Here is a 21,395-nt window from a genome sequence, read left to right as displayed (position 1 = left end):
TCTGCACAGAGCAAGTGGTCAGGACCTCAAATACTGCTGAAATAGAGGAAACAGTGCCTTTGTCAGGGAGAGGTCATTGTCCTCATAGTCACTGTGTCCAAGGAATTAGCCAACATGGACTTTACTGACCGAATCTCTTAAACATTACTCTGCACTGGCCAGTCAAACAGGCATAACAGAATGGGAACGGATACAGAAATTGTTTAGAACCAAACAGCAAAGCCAAACAAGAATTGCAAGCAGGAGCTTAAATTTTTGACTCAAAAGCTGAACTAGGCAACTCCTCTCCTTAGTGATAGAAAGAGGACATTTCTTAGGAGAAAAGAAAAAGATGAAGCCTCAAAGTCCAACCCATGACCACCTCTTCTGACCTTCTCCTTAAGTGAAAGGGTAAGCTGGTTGTCTGGTGAGATCTGAGCTACAAAGAATGAAGTCCTGGAGCTGCAGAGATGCAAACCCAGTATTTATACAACAGCTCACCTTGGCCTTCCATGTATGTGATTTTTATTTCTGAAATGAACTCCAAGCTAGGACAATCCAAGAGAGATTTCCTTGATGAAATGTTGATGTGAAACTGCCATGTCCTGCCTCCCATATCATTGAACTGTACTTCAAGAATTTCAATGACCATGCACAGCATGACACTACTGATGTGGGCAGAGACCTGACCTGCTGCAAATCAGGTGTAATTACACATTAAGTAAGCTGAAAATGCTATTACTCTCCTGAGTAATATTCATCATCTCAAATGAATTTTCTATATTCAACAGAGGTAAAGTCCCCCTATTTCAAACAACCTTCCAGTCAGGCGTCCTGGAGATGTGTTAGAGCTCCCACCAAGGAGGCACAGGAAGACTTTCTTCTCCCTTGGCAAGTCTATCCAAAGCTGCTACAAGATTTACTTCTGTTGCTATTACAGTTTGATGGGGAAAACAGTATCTCAATAAAAAGTTAAAAATTAATCCTTTTCTATCTTTAATGTGTTGTTACGCACTAATAGCACAAAAATTTCCGATTGGGTCACTCACCAGATTGTTCTTTTACTGATGAGACTCATGTTTTTTCTAACTTCTCATTAAATTTCAAATTGAGACATTTCAAGGAATGTTTCTTTCCTCAAATACAAAAAAAATTACATGAGCACTGTTTCTGTTTAAAAAAAAAAAAAAGGCATTTTCCAAAAATAAATAGCTCTAATATCTTGCCCATCTTGCACACAGAGAACTGAACACAAAAGGCCACGTCAGGACTGTCTCTTGAGAGCCCAGAAAACTCCTGCATCCTCCTAACAGAGCTCTCCTGATAAGCTTGGATTAGTGCATGTAGAGCTCATGGAGTCCAGCTGGCCTAGGATGCTTCATGGATCATGGACAGGTATATCCCACATATGGAGAATGAGCAGAAGAAATATTGAGGGGCTGCTGCTATTTCAGAGCCTCATATACCCACCAAAGCTTTGTCTCATCCCACAAAATTTTCAGACACTTCAAGTTTATTCTCCTTGGACCCTGCATACTCCAGGCTGCATCCAGCTGCTGCCGAAGGAGCTGTACACTGTGTACTGCACACCGGGCAGAGCAGCCACAGGAGGTGACAGGAGTCTGGCACAACTGCCCCTTTTTCCATTCCCTCTGCCCTGCAGTGCTGTCCCTTGCACCCCACCCCTACATGCTGAACTGCCACTCAAGCCCTTGCCTTAGCTGGCTGCTCTCCACTGCAGCAGATTCCAGTGGCAATGGTCCCGTTGTGCTGTGGATGGTTAGAGGCACCATGGGATGAGAGACACCAGCAGCGTGTAAGGCACAGCCCAGAAGGAACCACAGGGCCTCAGTGGGGCTCAGTGGCCACACCAAATGCCAGCCTCTGCTGAGTGCAGAAGACTCCCAAGAAAGGACTAAAGTTTGAGCAAACACAATGGCACCTCTTACATTTGGACAAGCTGAGGTAGCCCAGGTCAGCTTAAAGCACCTCGTTCACTTCAATCCTTTGTTTTAGACTTGGACAACCCTTTGCTCTTGACAGACTCCTCAGAAAGTGCCATGACTTACACATAAATGCACAAGGCACATGGGGGTCAACATTACTGTCTTCTCTCAAACCAGGGGTCCTATTCAGGGCTGCCTGCCAAACTGCTGCATGAACCTGATCACCCCTCAGGAATATAAACTCTTGGGAAGAGGAGGAGAACTGGACAAAGAAGACCAAGGACATACTCTTCCATTGATCCCAAATGTAGTAAGGAATTCAAAGGGCTTCAGACAAGAGGAAAGGTGCATTTGATGAAATAAAACCAGTATTTTTACTGTTTTGATAAGAACGATGGATGTTAAAAGATCTTGGAAGGCATTAACTCTACTTCACACTGGAGTGCTGTTAAAGCCAGCATGGCAAGAGACTATAACCCTGTAAACATATGTTGTGTATTAGATTTTGATCTGGCAGCTTGCCTTAATTTTGTTTTTTTAAGACTCCAGCTAGTTCCAAATACACTTCCATGTTTGTGTTCCAGCAAATGAGCAAAAGACAGAATGCTTGAGCGATGGGGACAAAGAATACACTGGACTACAAGTTCATTAAAAAAAAAAAGCCTTCATTAGTATTGGCACATTAGAAAGAGGATGACAAAAATATCAGCAAATTCTTTTTTCCATCCCTTTCTCCAAGCTTTTTGTTTTTTCTGGTGTACACTTCACAGCTGCTGAGAACTGTAATGATTTTAGTCTCTTCTCTCTGAATTATCAATATGGACAGAAGTGACAAAAGGACACCTTTCCAGCCAATTTTGTGACTCCCAACTCCTCACCAAAAAAGCATCCTCTGAATAGGAATTAGCCTGGGTCCCTGTAGGTGCACACGAAGAAATTCTTTCAAGAGGCGTTTCAGTCTGCTCAGGCTTGAGAGTTCCAGCTCATATAAACAAACACTGTTACAAGAGGCAAAGTTGATATGGATTTATGCAAGGAATGCATGGACTGAATAAGCAATTTGATAATTAATGGGGTTGACAGGCACTTTCGAATAGTACTCAAGTATGTGCAGACTGAATGTTTTCATATACAAGCTGAACCAAAGACAGTATTAATTTTTAACCCATTTTATACCTAATCATTGAGATGAAGGAAACACATGCATTTTTTTTCCTCTTGGGTATTAGTTTTGACCTCCCAAAACCTGACTATTGGGACATAAATCCTTCGCACTTAGTAGTACTGCACACAACAGACCTGTAGATGTCATATACAGGATGATTTTTTTTCTTAAAGACTGTTTGAAGAATGAACTTTCCGAGCATTGATTACTTCTTTTATGTCCCACAGCTTAAATGCAGCCGTTTTGCTCTTAACAAAGAGTTGAGAGCTTAGTTGCATGAGTTCAGGGAATTTCTGAAGAGCCCCTCATGACTAAAAGAAAATTTATTTTATTACTGGCTTCCAAGCAAGCCAAACCACCGCTCCTACAAGCCCAGCTGCAGAAACTAAAGATGCTTAGTAAAGTCTTGAACAAAGCACTGTCCCACCTGGCAGGAGATGATGGTAATTTATTGTGCATGGAAGACATTGTGACATTTTGAACTGCACAGGGAGAATGGAGCAGTAATATAATTGCTCCCACACAGGAATGAGATACTCAATGTTTTCTCAGTCTGGAAGAGGTTCAGGGATGATGCCTTGATCTGTTTCACAATTTCACCCCTCTCAGGATCAGGAAACAGTCTTCTAATACATTTGGTTTATGTTCTCATACCCTAGACAACAGAATTATCTTCTAAAGGTTGTGTCCACAGAAGCCACCTATGGAAACAAGATTTGGTCAGTCTTTCCTTACCCCACACTCTCCTTCTCCTTCAGTGATAAAATCAGAAGGAGGATGTGGAGGTTTCAGTTCAAAATTGGGCACAAAGACAACCAAGACAGCCACTTTCTAGGGCCTCCATAAAGGCATTGAAAGATCAGAAGGGACTACTTGGAAACACACTGTCTCCAGTCAGTAAAGCTGTAAGTAATTGGAAAATACCTATTGAATGACCCCAGTTCTCCAGCAAAAGGTAGGTGAACTGTCAAATGGAGTTAGATTTGAGGTGCTTCAGGCCCATTATTCTGTCCAGCTCAACAGCAGATGCCTAGGAAACCATATATTAAATATATCCTCTGTTAAAAGCCTTGTAGATGGGGCAAAATTCTGGCAGCCTGCTGGGAACCCAGCAGCAAGTCAACTTGCTATGTCTGCTCAAACATCAAATGACACCGTGCTGCCTGCTAAGTGCTCCCACTCCAAGTCTGGCTGCAGCTGCCTTTGAAGAAAGGTGCAATGCCTTCTGCATAGATGTACGTTCTGAATAAAGTCTTTTAAAGCACGTGAGAGAGAAAACTGTCATCAAAATGTACCGAGCAATTACGGGTTGAAGGTTGAACTATTATTGCTTCATGCCCTCCCATTCCCCTCCCCTCCAGGGCGGGAAGAAAGGGGGAGGATTATTCATTTGTATTCAGGCACTTCATTAATGTTTATAAGAGAATCCAAACATGCAAGCAAAACAAGGACGAAACACTCGCGCCAGACGTGTGATGCGATAAATGTCACTGGAGCAAATATTTAGATCTGTTTACAGAGAGGCCTATTAAGTCCTTTTTGAAAAGCTGTGCAGTGTTGTGGCTTGGTTTCTGCCTAGCAGCTCCAGCGTAAACACATGGAAGATGGCTAAGTCTCTCTCTCTCATTTTGTTATGACATCTGGAAACCTAAGGAGGTTGGGAGAAGCCAACTGGCTGCCCTACTGTGATGTCTAGCTAGAGGGTCTGCCTGTTGAATGATGGCAGGACATGCAAAGTGGAACTGCTGAGTTCTCCAGCTTGTGCCAAAATCAGGGGATTTTCAACACAACAATCCCTCAACAAAGGTTGTTGCAACACACAGGACCTTGGTTCATTGCTAATGATGCAAGTCTATGCTCTCTGCCATTTTTCAAGACCATTTGCATTTGAGAAAAACAATTCCTTTAGTGGCTAAAATAGCAAAGAGGGGTGGAGCCGCTCTATTCACCAGGAATGAAGATGTGTCCTATAGTCCTTGCCCAAAGAGCTGTAGGTTCTGGAGTTCACAATCAGCCTGGACTTCTCTAGATGTCCCCTTCACATCACCATGTCATCAACTCTAGCCCCTCCACATACAAATATTTCTTTTTCTAGAAGTACTAATAAGTTGAGAGGTGTTAGAGAAATTTATAGATGGAAAAATCATTGTCTTAGCCCCAGATGCAGTAACGTAATTGGGGTATTTCAGCCTCTGAAGTGATGCCTCAGTTTCCAACACATTATGTAAGGCCTACAGGTATAAAATTGTCTGTGTTGTGTATACAAAGACTCAGGGTTCTTTATCCACATGCCTAGCCTGCTTCCCTTCATTTTGGAAGGAATGGTGCTCAGGCCACACAGATGTACAGGACTCTGAGGAGTGACCTCAAGTGGTGCTGACTGAATTGAAACACTTTTAGTTTTCCTTCTGACTTAGTGAGTTTAGTTCACTTTTTTCATGGCACAAAAATTCAAGATGAAATCACAAGTAACTCTACTTAGTCTGGTTTTTAAGCCTATCAAAATCACAAATAAATTAGAAGAATACTGACTAACATTTCTTTCCTCTCTCATTCTCTTAATAAATTATTTATCTACCTGAAACTCCTTTCTGCATAAACCAGCAGGAAAGATATCTTGCCTGGTTTCAAGAGATACAGTTTTGGGTTCCCAGTACAAGGATTGCCAACTTGTTTGATTTGTTTTAGTGGGAACTACACTGAGCTTTGCCTCAGAGAACAGGGGAACAGGTGCCAAGTCTTTTGGGATTCTCCCATAGTTATATTCCAAGCTATACCCTCAGGTCTGAGCACTCTTGGGAAAACACAACTCTTCCTTTCCTGACTGATAATGATGGATTATTGATGTTACAGTTAAACTTGTTCTCCTAAAAAGTATAAAAAGGTTGTGATAGTTCGTGTTTTAGAAGAACAGAAAAATTCATGCAACCACTCAGCTGAACAGTAAATAAACATTGGTTGTCCCTACTGTGTAACAGGGATTAATCTTTTCAGACTTAAGCATCCAAAAGATTTTTTTTTACTGCTGAAGTTTTCCTTTCTAATTACAGTCCCTGATTAATTCTTGCAGAAAATGTGCGACAGCTTAGTGACTTGGTCTCATACCATGGTCCCTTCCATAATGCTACATTCAGCTATTATTCCTCTGCTTTTGCTGTGTTATACTGCTCTTAATATACCAGACTCATCAGGAGTGCCAGGCCTCAAAACATTGTCAGTAGCATGCCAAACATCCACAGGGAAGAGAGAGGAATCCCTTCCCCTACTCTTGTTCAGCTACCTCCTGCTTTGGAGCTAACCCTTGGGTTATTTACGTTGTGTGACCTTGAGATGAATGGCATTTGGCAGGCCATCGGATGACTTTGTGTTTCAAATCAAACATTCTCAGTTTCTCCCACACTGACAATGGGAATAATTCCTGAATGCATTTTTGGGGGTGGTTCTTCCCATCTCATTGCCTGCCATGGAGCTCTTTGGTAGCTACGTCAGGGTTGGTGAACTTTAGCTTGACTTTCTTGTTAGACTCAAGTACCAAGTGGTGTGTGTGGTTTTCTTCTGTGGTTTAGTGCATGTGTGTGTGTGTGTGTGTGTGTATTTTCTCTTTGTCCCAGAGTGTCTGCACTGCTGGTATTAGAGCTACAATTGTTCTATATATAAAGCAAAGATCCCTTGAATGATCTGCCAAAGGCTTTATCTGTGAACAATCTTTGTCTGTACTTGCTTTGCCGTTAACCAGTTTTGACTGTACTCTATAATGGCTGGAGTTGCTTTGCCTTAACTGATATGTATCAAAGAGAACTGCTAAAATTAACTGCTCATGAACTGTGTCCAGGATGTTAGATTAACTCATGTGGAATCCTTCACTGAACAAACTGATTTATGATGTGTTATGACATTGTTATTTGATGTGTTGCACAACAACTCAATTTAAAAAAATGAAGAGTGCTCCATTAATAAGAGATAAATCTTTCCAGTGTGATTCAAATGAATCTGCAGCAACTTTAGAGAGAATGTGATAAGGGATCTTGTGTGGGTTTAGTGATTGTGTTTTGCATTCTTAGGAATATCTTCCACTGGGATCTCTTTGTCAGTAATCACAAAACCAATCCAAAATGTGCCAAAATACATCACCTTTTGGGAGATTTTAGCTCTTTGTACTTCCTAAAATACAAAGGGGTACTACTACAAGTGATTCCCAACAACTAATACTTCCAGCTTTGAGAATGTAACAAGTTCATCAATGATGCTTGCTTTCCACTTCAGAGCCATAATACGCTGTAATCCCTACAGGGTACATCCATTCCAAGCTTATCCAGCCACAGTTAACACACAGCAAGTGCTCAGATCAGTCAGTTTAATTTTCAAGAAAAAGTCCCATCTTTGTACATTTAGATATAAATTTTGTATGTTTTCAAAGCAAGCACTATTCCATTACTGGAACATGAACCAGTGCAAACGCTGACCTTAAATTATGAAGTTCCTAGAGTGTGTTTCAGATGACTACATGTTAAAGGCTCAGATCTCTCTGGATACCCAGCTTCAATAAAAATTCCTTTGAAAGCGAGCTTGAGTTGTACACTGTACAGCATGTCTCATTTCACAGCCAAGACACTCAAGTTAATAAAGAAAATCCTCTCTGGCTTCACACAACTAGCTGGGTAAAAAGCTGGCCAATGCCAGTCTGCAGACAGGCAGATCCATAAAGTTAGACAGTGTTTCATGCCTGCAAAGGCCTGTTGTCTTGAGCCTCTCAACTTCATCTTGCCACCAAACACCTGGATTACTTCAGGATGGTATAACCTGGTCTCATGGACTGTGGAGGTATTTTCTCGTTGGTATTCTGGTACTGGAAAGGAGAAATGCTGAAAGAGCTGAACTGCATCCCAGTTGTTTGAAGGCTAAGCCATATATTGGCCATAACTTTGTATTAGAAAACTTGACTTTGCTCACTTCTGGGTGTTAGTGAGTTATCTGCTCCAATAGGCAGACAATGAGCTTTTTTGAAAATGTTCTTTCTAGCTTTTTCCTGTCTTAATCAAGAAATTTATTATTAAAAAGAAGGGCTTTTTGCATCATTAACTCTTATGAAAACAACACTTTTAGGCATTTTTTGCACACTTGTACCTCCCCTGCCCCTGTGATATCCCAAAAATAAAGAATTACTTCAACTTGAAAGCAAACTACAAGTTAGCATCCCACCTGACTCCCAGTATGTCAGGACCAGTTCCTCTCATGGTGTAGGGCTTAGCATTTTCACCATTAATAGTGCTGCGATCATTTTACCAGTGTTTTAGGATCAACAAGACACATTGGGACGTCCCATCACACCTCCTTCTGGCATAACATTTATCTCAATAATCATTTCTAAAACTGTAAATAATCACATGCCAGGAATACAAAGACATTCAAAAACTTGGGCTTGTTTCTCAAATCACCCTTTTGCCCTCTCCCTCTCTGCTGACTCTGCAAACTCCTGCACTGTGAGCATTTGGTCTCACATTTAAATAAATATTCCCCATCACTATTATGCTGTCACCTGTAATAGGAAAAGGCTGCAAGAAATCAAAGGAGAGCTAAATTTGTGCAGTGGCAGAAAGCGTACAGAGAATAATCAGTCTTCATTGTGATTGCTAACAAAAGTGAGGCAGCCTAATGGAGACCTTGGATTTAGTACAGTCTCTAAAATATTGAGGGGATACTTTCAAGACACAGAACTGCCTACTTGAAAGAAATACTTTTCCTGTTCAAGTTCCTCATAACTTGACTTTTATTAAAATGGAAAGAGGTTAGAAAATAACTGTAAGATTTGTTTCCTTTTTCTCATTCCTTGGCTCACTAAGTCTGATGAATATTGCTTTGCTCTATAAAGGCAGATTCTTCTCTGTTTTATATATTGGAGATATCTGTATCTCCCAACAAGTGCCCCAATGGAAGAGTTAGGGTAGCAGCAGCAAGTAAGTTTAATTAAATCTGGTGGAAACATAAAGCATTTGTTGCTATTTCCTTAATTATGTTGATACAGCTAAGTAAACTGCCAATGACTGAATTCCTAGCTTTTTGCCCCATCTTAGCTAACTCCCATTTTGCAGGCATACCCAAGCATGAAGAACCCCTGGACTGGAATTCATGTGGAAGGCTTCATAACTTCCACACTAACTGAGCCTATGAAAAGAAGATATCAGATTAATTTCTTTTTCTTTTTTTACAATCTTTTCTCTGTGTACTACTAGGAGTTTCTGGGGATGGTTCAGTGTTTTCCCTGGCTTCAAAGGACTCTGGAATGGACACAACACACAGGATTCAGCCTGTCACTTCTAACACTGCTACCCACTGGCATGGGCTGAAATCCTGATTTTGAGGAAGTCAAGAATAAAACTCACTTTTGACATCTCCAAGACTCTTCAACCCCTCAGCACTGTTGCCGTGCCTGGACGGAGGTGATCAGCAGTGGTCCACTGATAATGAATCTAACTTTTACAATATTTCAGGGACGATGATTCCTTCAGGCATAACTGGCCTATGGGAGTCTATGTATGATGAGAAATGGGGTGTCCAGTACTATGCTAAACAACCCTCAGAGTGGAAAATCTTGGGTCTTTGATCTCATTCAAACTAAAAATACTTTTTCTAATGAGCCTCCTCTCAAGCCATACAACATCCATTTCAAAATGCTGAGCACATGGTTTTAATTTAAAGTTTTTACCAACTTTCATTTATATTGTGCTAGAAGTCCTGAAATTACTTGCACCAGAAGCTCTAAAATATTGGAAATTGAAATGTGAATGACTGGTGTTGGAATAACTAGTGATAAAAGCAGCAGACATGAGTGTGAATTCCTGCTTGAGCTTCTGACAGGTATTAACCAGGTCACTTTTCATTCTCCATGCCTTTAAATGACAATCAGATCAAATAAACAGTAACAATTATACAAAATAACTGTATTGTTCCATTGAGCACCAGAAAAAGCAAATTCATGGAGGTGTTGAGACACCACAACTACTAGCTGTTGTGATGGATACAACCAGTCTTACAGTTTAGTTTCATGTCTGTTCCCACTCTGCACAGAGCATAGTCTTGCTCCAGTTCCAGCCCAAGAACTGAGGTATTAAGTTCAAACACTGATATGTGCAGTTTTAAGCTCGGCAGGCGCCACTTTAATTTCTGGTGTCTCAAGCGGGATGGAAACTATAATGCTTTTGGGGTTACAGAAGGAGTATTAAGTTCAACAATTGTTGCAATGTTCAGAAAAAAAATGTATTAGTAATTGCAACCTAGAAATAATTTGAGAGATTCAGAAAGATACTGAAATTGTGTCATCAGCCTACAGTGCTTTCTGCAGATTTTAAGTATAGTGGCATTTGAGCATCTGTACTGGTTGTCTGCCTGGAAGAGGGATTTGGGATAAGTGTGAGAACACAAGGCAGATATGTTTCCTTGCAAAATGGGGCTCTTCTACCACTGACCCTTGAAAGTTAAAACCAATGAAGTTTCTAAAATACCAATCATTGCTGAAAATATCCATTTTTTGTGATAACTTAAACACTGCCCTCTGAGGATGCCAGCTTACAGTCATTCATCCAAGCAGGCAGGGAACCTCACTAATAAGACCAAAAGATGAAAGAAATCACACAAAGTTCCCATGGTTTAAGCAGTAACACTGTGATTTCTTCTGCCTTTTACCTGTCTCATCAACTCCTAACAACAGTGAAAACATTAATAAGGGTTTGCAGTGTAAAGCGTAGCACAGGGGAAACCTGTTATTTTACAGTAAGTCCCTCTGAAGTCCCTAAATATGCTTTGCCAGGAGCCCTGCCACTGATCTGCTCTCTGCAGGAGTGCAAAGTGAGTGAGTGCCATTGTGTCAGATCATTTCTGGCCTTTGCAATCCAGGAACCTCTGACTTGCCCAAATGATGTGGGCTGCCTTTACAATGTGGATTGCTACTCACTAGGGAGCTGAGGGGAGCTGTTAAAGACTTTCTGAGAACGGTAGGTTGCACTATACTTCAGGTGGAGGATTTTAGGGTCAATGGTTCATTCTGTTTATAAGCAAAGCACTCTGGGCCTGAAGGCGGATCCTGACTGCTGCTGCAACAGCATCACAAAGTGACAGCAAATAACAAACAGATTGAAAATCATCACTGTGAAAATACCATTTACTAAACAGGGGCTAACCCAGTATCTACTAGGTTAGCAACTTGAAGGTGGCAAACACACACAGGAAAAAATTGCATGATTCTGTACAATTGGACTTCTATACACTAGTAAAGTTAAGCTGCCCCAGGTACAGTAGGGACTCCCCTGAGTGTCTGTCACTGTTTTCTGGGGATTTTGCCCTTTCAAGAACCACCTTACAAAGATATAATTCCTACCTAATACCAATTACAGGCAGCACCCATAATTTTGCAAACAAATCAACCAGCAGAGTCCTCCAGACCTGCTCGTGGGAGGCAGGTACGCCTGCCTTGGGCTTGGATGTTACCAAGGAGAGTGTGAAGGATAAGAGGGAAAAGGAGGGCTCATACCCGACCTGTTGTACAAACACTTCTGGCAGTTCTATACACAATAAATAAAACAAATGAATCACCAGCTGCCCCTCGAGCCATCCTTAGTGACTGACTGCTTTCTTAATAGCCATCAAATGCCTGGGTGAGCCTTCCAAGGGGCTGTGGGGCAGGAGCACACAGTCACCGGCTGTACAGAGCAACACCTACATGTGGGTATGGGTATAAACATCAGCTGCTGATCCTTTCAGGTGTTACTGCCACTACTGTTGTTTTAATATTTGCACAGTTTCATCTTCAACAGCTCCCCTGGTGAAGACATAAAGCAGCTCCCACTAGTTATACGGAAGAATTTCTATTTTTGCTATATGAATTTCTACCCCGAGGTTAATTTTGCTGGGGGGATTTTTTTACCCTGGGGCATAAGGGGGTGAAGGGAATGATAGTTTAACAAAAGCCAGCATGTTGAAAACTATGTGCACTATGTATAGCTGTGTGAAATCAAACCCTTCAACAACATTTCTTTCAAAACATTCAGCAATCACAACAGGTAATGCTGTTCTTGATGACTCCTGATCTCTTCACAAAGCCTGAAATTCTATAAAAGCAAGAAGATGCCATTTCTACTAGGCAAAAACCATTTTTATTTCAAAGTTTTTTTAAAAATCAGTAATACTCCCTCATATAAACTATGCAGACTATCAAAAGTCAGCTAGCTCTGAAACTGAGCCCTTTAATGCAGTTCAGAAAACTTTGAGCCCGGATCTTTCATTAGGACAAATAAGTACATTTATCTTGAAGTCAGTTACACTGGTCCTGTCAACTTAGAGAATCCCAGCTTTGTGATCACAGAAATGTTTAGTTTTTCAAGAGGACAGGGCAGATTGAATAGAGTCCAGGATGTGACTCTCCTATATATTGCTGTGTATATTACTGTTTTGCCACTGAAGGTCCAGCTTCGAGGCTGCAGAGCTGTCAGTGACCAAACATGATGGACCACCCATCGGCCTTTTATTAACCAGCACTTGTTCCCCCCTCTAATCCTATCACCAGAGTAATCAAAGCTGCCATGTCCCAGGGTTTGATGGAACAGCAGGACCTGGGAAATGAAGACTGATTTTGTTAACAAAGTCATTCCTGCCCCATGAATGCTGTCTCATTGGTAGAAAGCGGGGAGATGAGGTTTATTTGTGCAGAGAATGAGGCGGCAAAGAAATGAAAGGGGGAGAATGGTGAAGTGTGAAGTTTAATCTGGCACAGTCTGAGGTTTCTTTCTTTGAGGCCGTCTCTGATCCAATCAACACTGGTTTGATATTTAACATCTCCCCCTGCAGTTGGAAATGATACCAGCCAGAGGAGACCGGAGTCACGGCTTCCCAAACAGCCAAAGGGGAGAGAAGGGGGTGCTGGCAGCTCCTCACCAGCCTGACAGCTTCCCCACCAACAGCTTGGCAGGAAGCTGGATCCTGACACAAAATTTCCCCTACAAACACTGGGATTCAGGGCATCTGCTATGAGCTGAATGCAGAATGTCCCTGAGGAGAGCAAGCCTGGGATAGGATGGGATGGGAAAGGGATTTTAGTTCTAATCTAATCTAAACTAATTTAAGTTCTAAAGTGGAGGAAGGGCTATGAACACTGTCTGGGACTGTGGATCCCGCTGAGAAACAGGATCAAATACAAGCAAGACATGTCACCCACCTCCCCAGGGAACAGCAGTTTGGGTAGAGCAGTAAGACCTCCCCCTTGCTGACTGTACAGACCTTCAGTGGGGACACACTGCAATCACTGCAGGGTGATGAGGGTCCCGTGACAGCCCTGGGCCATCAGGGAGGATGCACCGGACCTGAGCAGCTGCAGGAGCCACCCTCACCTTCTCCTTACTCCAACAATAACCTGGGGAAAGCTTCCCATCATAGACCCACATGAGGGTCCCAAAGAGGAGAGAGAGTTTAGCCCTAATCCTTGCTGGCCCCCAGAAAACACAGGGATGAGCCCTCACAGCCAGTAATGGCTGCAGTGCCTCTGCCAGGATTCCACAAAAAGGCCTGGAATGTCATCTACCCCTCACCAATTCTCAGCCCTGGCTAACTTGATTTTGCCCTTTTCTGGCCACTTTCTACATAAACATCAGTGCTGTCAGACAGACTTGTCTGCTTCCTCTTCTTCACCTGCCTCAGCTCTTTCTGTCCCACCTCCCATGAAAACCCTGAAAATTCAAATACCAAGGAGCAGTAAAATTTCAACCTGACCCAAGCCTGCTACCAATTCCCCTGCATCCAGGCTCCCAACACTGCCTTCTGCTGGGATTCAGACAACTTGTCACCAGCTTGATCATACCCAGGGCCCGGACTTTGAGTGACCAGCAGCTGCCAGAGTCCCAGGAGGTGGGATAACACTTCCCCCCAGGATCCAAGCAGGAGGAGGCAGGAGGATGGGAGTGATGTGGAAAAGCAGCAGGAAACACTGTGCAAGGGTTTTAGGGTGAGCAGAGCATCAAACTACAAAGTTTCGGGGTTTACAATAGAAAACAATGCTCCCTGCCCTACCTGCAGGAGCTGGCTCTCCAGGAAGCAGCTAATTATATGAGCCACCTTAATCTTTTTATCCGGCTAAGACAATCAACATTTCAAAGCCACGCACAGAACGTTTCAAAGATCGTTCCTGGTCAAAAATGCAAGTGTATCCACTTTCTTTCAGAGCAGATCAAAACCAAGTACCACACCGGGACCACTCCTAGATTTCCTCCTCCTCACGGTATCAGATTAACAGATTTGGTGCATGTAGTCAGATTAAATATTTGCAGTAGCACAAAGCTGCCTTTGAGGAGAAGAAGTAGGGAAAAAAAGCTTTTTTTGTCTTTTTTTTTAATTTGCTTAGGGCAAAAATACTGGACTTTGGGGATGTGGGAAACAAAAGCATTGACATGATTCAGCAAGGCTCAGTCCTAAAACCTGAATTCTGAATGCAGAAATAATGTGCAGTGTTCCTGTAATAGTAATGCTGAAAACAGGTAAAAAACCGCTGATGCCCTTAGCAGATTTGGGACTATAATTTATCACAGATGTTCTCATCAAACTGTGCAAACACCCTGCGAGACAAAAGCTGCTCAATTTCTGATTTCCATTTTAGTGGCTTTTAATTACGTGTTGCTTAAGGAAGGCTCCAAGACCTGGAATTGGGAGGTGAAACCTTGCAATACTAATCCACTCCACTAAATTAGCACAGTAATACACCAAGCAGTAGGACTGCCAGACGGTGTGATAACATTACAAATTACTATTGTTAAACAACTAGCCAGGTGTCAGGATGCATGGAAATCTAGAGGAAGCAAGAAAATAAATATCTGGTTTGTTTTGTTTAATTTTGTCTCCTGTTGTTCTGGTGGCCTTGTTCCCAGAAAAAGCTTCAATCTAGGAAAATTCCTCCTGAACACTGATCTATTTCAGCAACTTTGTCAATTCTCTCTAACAATTAAAATGAAATGTATTCTTTTAATCAGCACAAATGTTTTGCATAAATGACTGTCCTTTGCTTGCCAATAGCAGTAATACCTTTACTGGTCTTTTTTAGATTATTTTTGGAGCAAAATGAATGGGAAATTTTTGTTTCTATTTAAAAGTTGGACAGAGAAACAATTATGGTTAAGGGCAGCAGTGAGTTTTGCACTCTGTCCCTTTTCCTTTCTCTGTTGCTCACTCTCTCTGGAAAGAAAAAAATGTAGCATGATTCACATTTTAAAAGCTTCCAAGTGGTACATTTTTAATCAGGTGCTTTCATGTGCTTGACTCTAATGCCATTTTTGACCTAATACAACCAAACACTATAGGATGTCTCGAATGGTTAATTATTTTTACCTCACCTTAAAGAAGGGGCTCAACAGAGAGGACAGGCACTTAAACCTTTCAGACAGAATAGTGTACAACGAATTCCTTGATTTGGATGTGTGCTAAATAGTGCAAAAGTCCTGAGGGGCTTTCTTCTAATTATTTTTGTTGATAAACAAGAAAATACATTCAAAAGTGTATAGAAAAACCTGCTTTGAAGGCTGTATGCAGAGTTAAGACTCCTAGTTGAAATATGGATGAACCAAATGCTAGTGAAAGCCAGACTTTTTCCCCTTCAAATAGCTCCTTCTGGACTTCAGGGGAGCAGGGGGTGAAGGCACTCTAAGGGCATTTTAATCACACCAAAGATTAGTCCTTTAATCCTTATTCCCCCACATCACCAAGAATTTTTTTGGTCAAAGTAGGACAGTAAGATAAGGCTGGAAATAGACCGATCGAAAACTAATGACAAAAAGCAAGTTAAGAATGAAATATCACAGCAGTAACTGACACCATCTTAAATCTCCCCCGGATTATTTGTTTAATTCCACACACGTTCATTTCCTCAATTTCTAGTAAATCTCATTTCACATAAACAGTTCCACAAAGCAAAGTCAATAGCTGTTACTGTGTTCCTCATTAATCCACTGAAATGAAATAGATCTCATGGCTTAGTATTTGGCTGTTTAAAGCTAAATCCATTGAAAGAATTCCGGAGTCCAGTTACACCAATAACTTTTGTTTCTTAACCTACATCCTTTTCTGTTTGCTGAAATTTACCTGCTCTAGAATGAAATAAACCCATGCAGAATTGCACACTCGATTTCCCCCAGTACAAAGGCGACATGAGCCACTTTGTTTTGACCCGGAATGACCACTAAAAAGACGACTGACAGTTTGCATGCATTTAAATCAATCTGAACAATGTGGAAATTTCTATTTTCATTGTTCATGCTTCATCCTCTTCCTGTCAAGTACCACAGAGCTGCTTTACTTCAAAACAAACAAACAAACAAAAAATCACTTTTTGCCCAACTCTGGGACTGGACGAGAAGCATGTAAGTTTCCCTCACAAGTGGCAGGCAAGCAGACACATACATTCACACCCTGGACATCTGCCTCTCAAATAAATTACACACGTGATAGACACGCAGCACTCCCCACACACATCACGGGGGTTCTGCAGGCAGAACGGATCAGCATGGTGGAGAACAGGCAGCCCAGCACAAAAGCTGCTGAGGCCCACGAGCGACCACTCCGCTGCAGCCGGCTTGGGGTTCACCCCCATCAGCTGATGGAAGCGCGAGGAGAATACCCCCCATATCCTGGGATAAGACACGAGGCCCAGAAGCCTCCTTACCTGGGAGAAGTTGAGCCCGTTCAGCGGGTGACACTGCTCCTCCACCCGCTCCACCGCACCCGTCTTCTTCTTCATCCTCTCGGCCTCCTGGGCGAGGTAGAGATCGAGCACCGGCACCCCTCTGGAGCGGATGTCCGTCTCCGTCAAGGAGTTCACCATGAGCATCACCCAGACGGGCCTCTTGCGCTCCCAGTTCCCGGCGATGGCGTTGAAGAGGTAGTCGGCATAGAGCCCTTTGCCCCGCTGGTCCGGGGTCATCCAGTGGGGCAGCATCAGCTTGATGTAGTCCAGGTGGCGTTTGAGGCGGCGGTACAGCTCCCGGGGCAGCACGTCCTGCAGGTTCTCCCCGTGGGGCAGCATCTGGCAGCTGGCCAGCCCCGAGATGGTGTACGGGTCCGTCAGGTCCAGCTCGAAGTACACGCTGGAGCTGGCGTGGAAGGCGGCCTTGGAGTTGTCAGGGATGAAGTCCCAAACTCGCGTGTAGGGCACGTGGATGGTGCCGAAGAGATAAGCGGGGGGGTCACGGCGAATGGTCCAGAGGAAGGAGTTGAGCTCTCCTTGCTGCGGGGAAGACAGAGGGGCTGCTCAGTGATGGAGGGGCACAAAAGAAGGAGACAGCGATGCCACCCTCAGGGCTGCCCGCAGGGCAGTAGGAGCGGGCGTCCCGCTTCCCCCCTCTCCTCCTCGCACCAGCCCCACGCGGGCTCGCAGCGAGCAAAGCCCACGGGCACCATGAGGGCCGCGTGGGGCTGGGTCCCGCCGTGACCCCCGACTGCCGCGGGGACACGGCCCGGGCCCCTCCGCGGGGCACACGCGGGGCAGCGCCGCCTCACCTGTGGGGGCCACGCGCGCCCGCGTGCGCGGAGCGGGGTTGGGGTGGGGGGGGTCCCTCCGCGCGCCCCCGTCCCGTCCGCGCCCCGCGGCCCCCGCGCGCCCCGCGGACACGCGCGCATCCCCCGCGGGCCGGCGCGCCCCCGGCCCGGCCCGGCCCGGCTCACCGAGCGGGGCAGGTCGCACTGCCCCGTGTCCATCTGCTCCCGCCGGGCCGCGGCGTCGGGCAGGAACCCCCCGAAGACGAAGCAGATCAGCGTCAGGTTGAGTTGCATCCCGCTTCCTCTCAGTCTCCTCTCTCTCCTTCCCAGATGAGCCTTTTTGGATTTCTAGGATCTTTTTTTTTCCTCCCCCCTCCTCCTGCTCTTCCCCTTTTTTTTTTTTAGCCTTTTTTTTTTTATTCAAACAAACTTTGCCAGTCCCATCTGCATCTGACAAGTGCAGGGGGAAGGACTGGCTGCCCCCTCCCTCCCATGCTCTCCCCCCTCCCGCCCTTTCCCACCCCCACCCCCTCTGGCTCCGGGCTTGTCAGAGGCTCTGGATGCTTTGGGGAGGACGGTTCTCATCGCCAGCCTCCGCCATGCTTTGGTGTTGCAGACCGGAGACGCTCCTTCCCGCCCCGCCGCTTCGGGAGGAGGTTGGGAGGAGAGGGGCGGGGGGGGAGATGAGGGGGGAAGCGGGGGGGAGAGCAGCCAGAAAGTAAAAAAAAGTTTAAACCCAAGATTTTTTGGACTGTTTTTTTTTCTTCTTTAATACGGCGGTCCAGAAGGGGGTCCCGTGGCGCCTTGCGGAAGGCGGGCGGTGCTCGGCAGGGCGGCGGCGGCCCCCGCGCCCCGGCTCCGCTCCGCGCTCCCCGCTCCGGAGGCCGGACCCGCGCGCCGGCGGAAAGTTCCGCGCAGCCGCCCCGGCCCGCCCGTGCCTCCCGCCGCCTGCGGCCGCCGCCAGGGGGCGATGGCGGCCCAGCGGCGGCCGCGGCTGAGGGGCGGCGGCGCTTGCCCGGCGCCCGCCCGGCCCGCGGCACCTGCGCGGCGCGTCCCGCGCGTTAAACACAAACAAACAGCGCGGAACCGACAAGTTCCGACATCCCCACACTCGATCGGTTGGCAGAGTCAGTCCAACGGGGCTTGTCACGGGCGGGAAGCGAGGGCAACCGGCTCTGCGGGGGATGCCCTGGGGCGCCCCCGCTCAGCCCGCGCTGACCCGCGCGCTCGGGACATGTCCGGCTTTCCCCGGCCCCTCCGAGCCCGGCGGGGAGGGCAGCACAAGGACGTGGCCCCTGCATGGCGCAGGCAGCATCGTACCGCGTACCTCAGCTGTCCTCACCGGGACCCCTGCCTCCTGAGCTGCGCAGGAGAATGGAAGGAAGAAAACTTTTGTAGTTTTCAAGCATGAATCATTAGCGATCCAGCTTCCACTTGGACCGCAGCAACGCGACCTGAGGTGATTCTTGGTGACGGGGAATCTTCCAGGATCCCTGGGCGTCTGGAACCCTCTGTTGCAGAAGGCGTTTGAGTTCAGCAGCTCCAAATCACGCACTTAGCGTGTGTTTAACAGTTACAGAGCAGAGGACAGGCTGACAGTGCTTATCACTGTCACATGCCAGAACTCCTGCCTCTCCAGATCCATTCTGGGCAGGGATGGGAGTCAGGGTGCCGGACATAGCCTATTCTCCCCTCAGAACACTGCCCAGCCCCAGATATCGCCCTCATCCTGCTGTGTGCAGCAGAGCCGATCTGTATCCTGGCTTGCCCATCACCTCCCCGACTGTAAACCCTGTCCAGAACTGGGAAGTTCCTCACTGTATTGGCAATGAGCAAAACTACCAAAATTTACATGATGAAATGCTGTCATTACTATAATGCTGCACGGAGCCAGCAGAGCTTTGCCAAGGACAGTGACAGACTCAGGCCCACCTGGATGTAAATGTGGCTTCCTGAGAGACTGTGAGGGACACCGGTTGCTGCGGTGCCTGATGGACCAAAGCAGCCACACAGGCTGCTGAAAGGCAGTTTGGAAGCACAGTGTGTGCATGCCCTGCACGCTGCTCCTGGCAGGAGAGCATCCTCCTCACCACAGTGTTAGAACCAGCAGCTCCTTTCTAAGTAATGCCGCTCATCCTCTTGTCTCTCCTCCCAGATCTCCCAGATAGGTAAAAATCAGGTGGAGTACGGGACTGGTTTTTCTTCATTGTGTTTCTAGCTCTTTAATATTTCAAATAAATGTTCCATTTTTCTGGTTCCACCCTGAGATATACAGTTCAGATAAGGGAAAAGTAGAGAAAAACAGAGAGGCAGAAGGATTTTTAGCACACAGGATGTCCCATCACTGCAGCGCAGGATGGTCCAGTGAGACAACCAAGTCATGGCTGGGTGCTGGAGTCACCTGTGGCTCTGTGCTGTTGGGACATGGAGTGGCAGCAGTTCTGTGTGTGTTGCTTTGTAGGCAGTGATTGCTCTTGTGCCCTCCCCACCAACTCACTTCCCTGGCATTGCCAGTGTGATGGCACAATCCCGCAAGGACAGGGAGGGCAGAGCCTGGCTTCATGTGCCCACAGCATCTTTCTCTCTGCAGCAGCCCCACCTTTCTCCCACATGTGCCTCAGCACACACTCCCAGCCTCCCACCCCAAATGTGCCCAAATGTCACTGTAGCTGTGCCGAGACCTGAAATTAAGGTCCAGAGCAGGAAAGTTGTGCAGTCCATGTCCCAGCAGATATCACACAACAAGGGCTAAGTAGAGTCACAGCAAAGCATCCTGTTGCTTTTCCCTAAGCTGCCACAAACAATTTCAAAGCTACAGGCTGGATGCTGTCATGACACTGTAACACAGAGCTGCATTTGCTCCACCTGAATCAAACTCTCCTTGCGTTCAGCAAGCGCCACATCCAAAGTGGCATGGCTGCACTTGCCTGGCTTAGTGGCTTTGACTTGATCTACCCAAATCTCTTCCAAAGCTGTGAAAGAACAGAGGGGCCTCATCAGGAAGCTGGTGGGGACACCAGGAGTGACAAGACCCAGAATCTCACGCCCTGGAGAAGATCCTGGGAGGTCTGTGAGGATGTGAGGCCCTGCTCAGTGCCAGGTGCTGCGCTGTGCTGTGAGGGAGGCGATTGCCCTCATCGATAGCATGCATATCAAAGCACCCAGGGCAAGAATAAACAAACATCTTTGGCACTGTGCTCGTCTTCCATGAGCCAAAAGGCAGGTGTGTGTGTGTGTGTGTGAGTGTGAGTGTGTGTGGATAGCAAGTTTTCCAGCCGTTTCCCTGAACTCAGCCCTGATGTTGCAAGAACTGTCTAGCTGTGAAAACACGGCCTCGCCTTGATTTATGCCGCTTGTGGGTAAGATGACTAAGAAGAAGGGGGAAAAAAAAAAAAGAACGGAACAGGAACAGAAATCCCAGTGGGAGCATGATGAGGGTGTGTACAGATTTGGTGGGACAGTCAGGTTGGGGAAACTGCAGCCAGAGCTTCAGGCAGTAGGAAGAGGAGACCACAAAACCACATGCTATGTTTCATGATGTTCCACCTAAGATACAAAAGCATGCCACAAGTTTTATGAAGGCAACTCTTTGGTAACAGTAAAGAAATTAATTCTTTTGTGAAATTGTAACATTTTTTTTCTCCTTCAGATGAGTTCCATATGTCCTCATGATTTTTACTTTTAAACACAGCAGTTTAGAACAAATCTTAAGTAACATTTAGCCTGCGTCTAAAGTAAATATTTACAAAAACATTAAATAATGGTGCTGATCTTTGGAAAATGTGTATTGCTCCCTACCTGCT

At 45.5% G+C, this 21,395-nt stretch overlaps 1 protein-coding gene across 1 annotated transcript in view; it reads right to left on the bottom strand.

Annotated features, from left to right (window-relative positions):
- Positions 1-18,023, bottom strand: part of TRABD2B (TraB domain containing 2B) — a 259,936-nt gene extending 241,913 nt beyond the window's left edge. The window contains exons 1-2 of the mRNA XM_074545840.1: positions 17,779-18,023; positions 16,781-17,341 (exon numbers count right to left, since the gene is read on the bottom strand). Coding sequence (XP_074401941.1) covers positions 16,781-17,341; positions 17,779-17,886 — 669 coding nt within the window. The 5' untranslated portion in view covers positions 17,887-18,023. The remainder of the gene's footprint in view (positions 1-16,780; positions 17,342-17,778) is intronic.
- Positions 18,024-21,395: the final 3,372 nt, after the last annotated feature.

The sequence above is a fragment of the Zonotrichia albicollis genome, chromosome 8, assembly GCF_047830755.1.
Source record: "Zonotrichia albicollis isolate bZonAlb1 chromosome 8, bZonAlb1.hap1, whole genome shotgun sequence".
Taxonomy (NCBI): domain Eukaryota; kingdom Metazoa; phylum Chordata; class Aves; order Passeriformes; family Passerellidae; genus Zonotrichia; species Zonotrichia albicollis.
The sequence above is the reverse complement of the archived record's forward strand: the minus strand, read 5'-3'. Positions and strand labels throughout refer to the sequence as shown.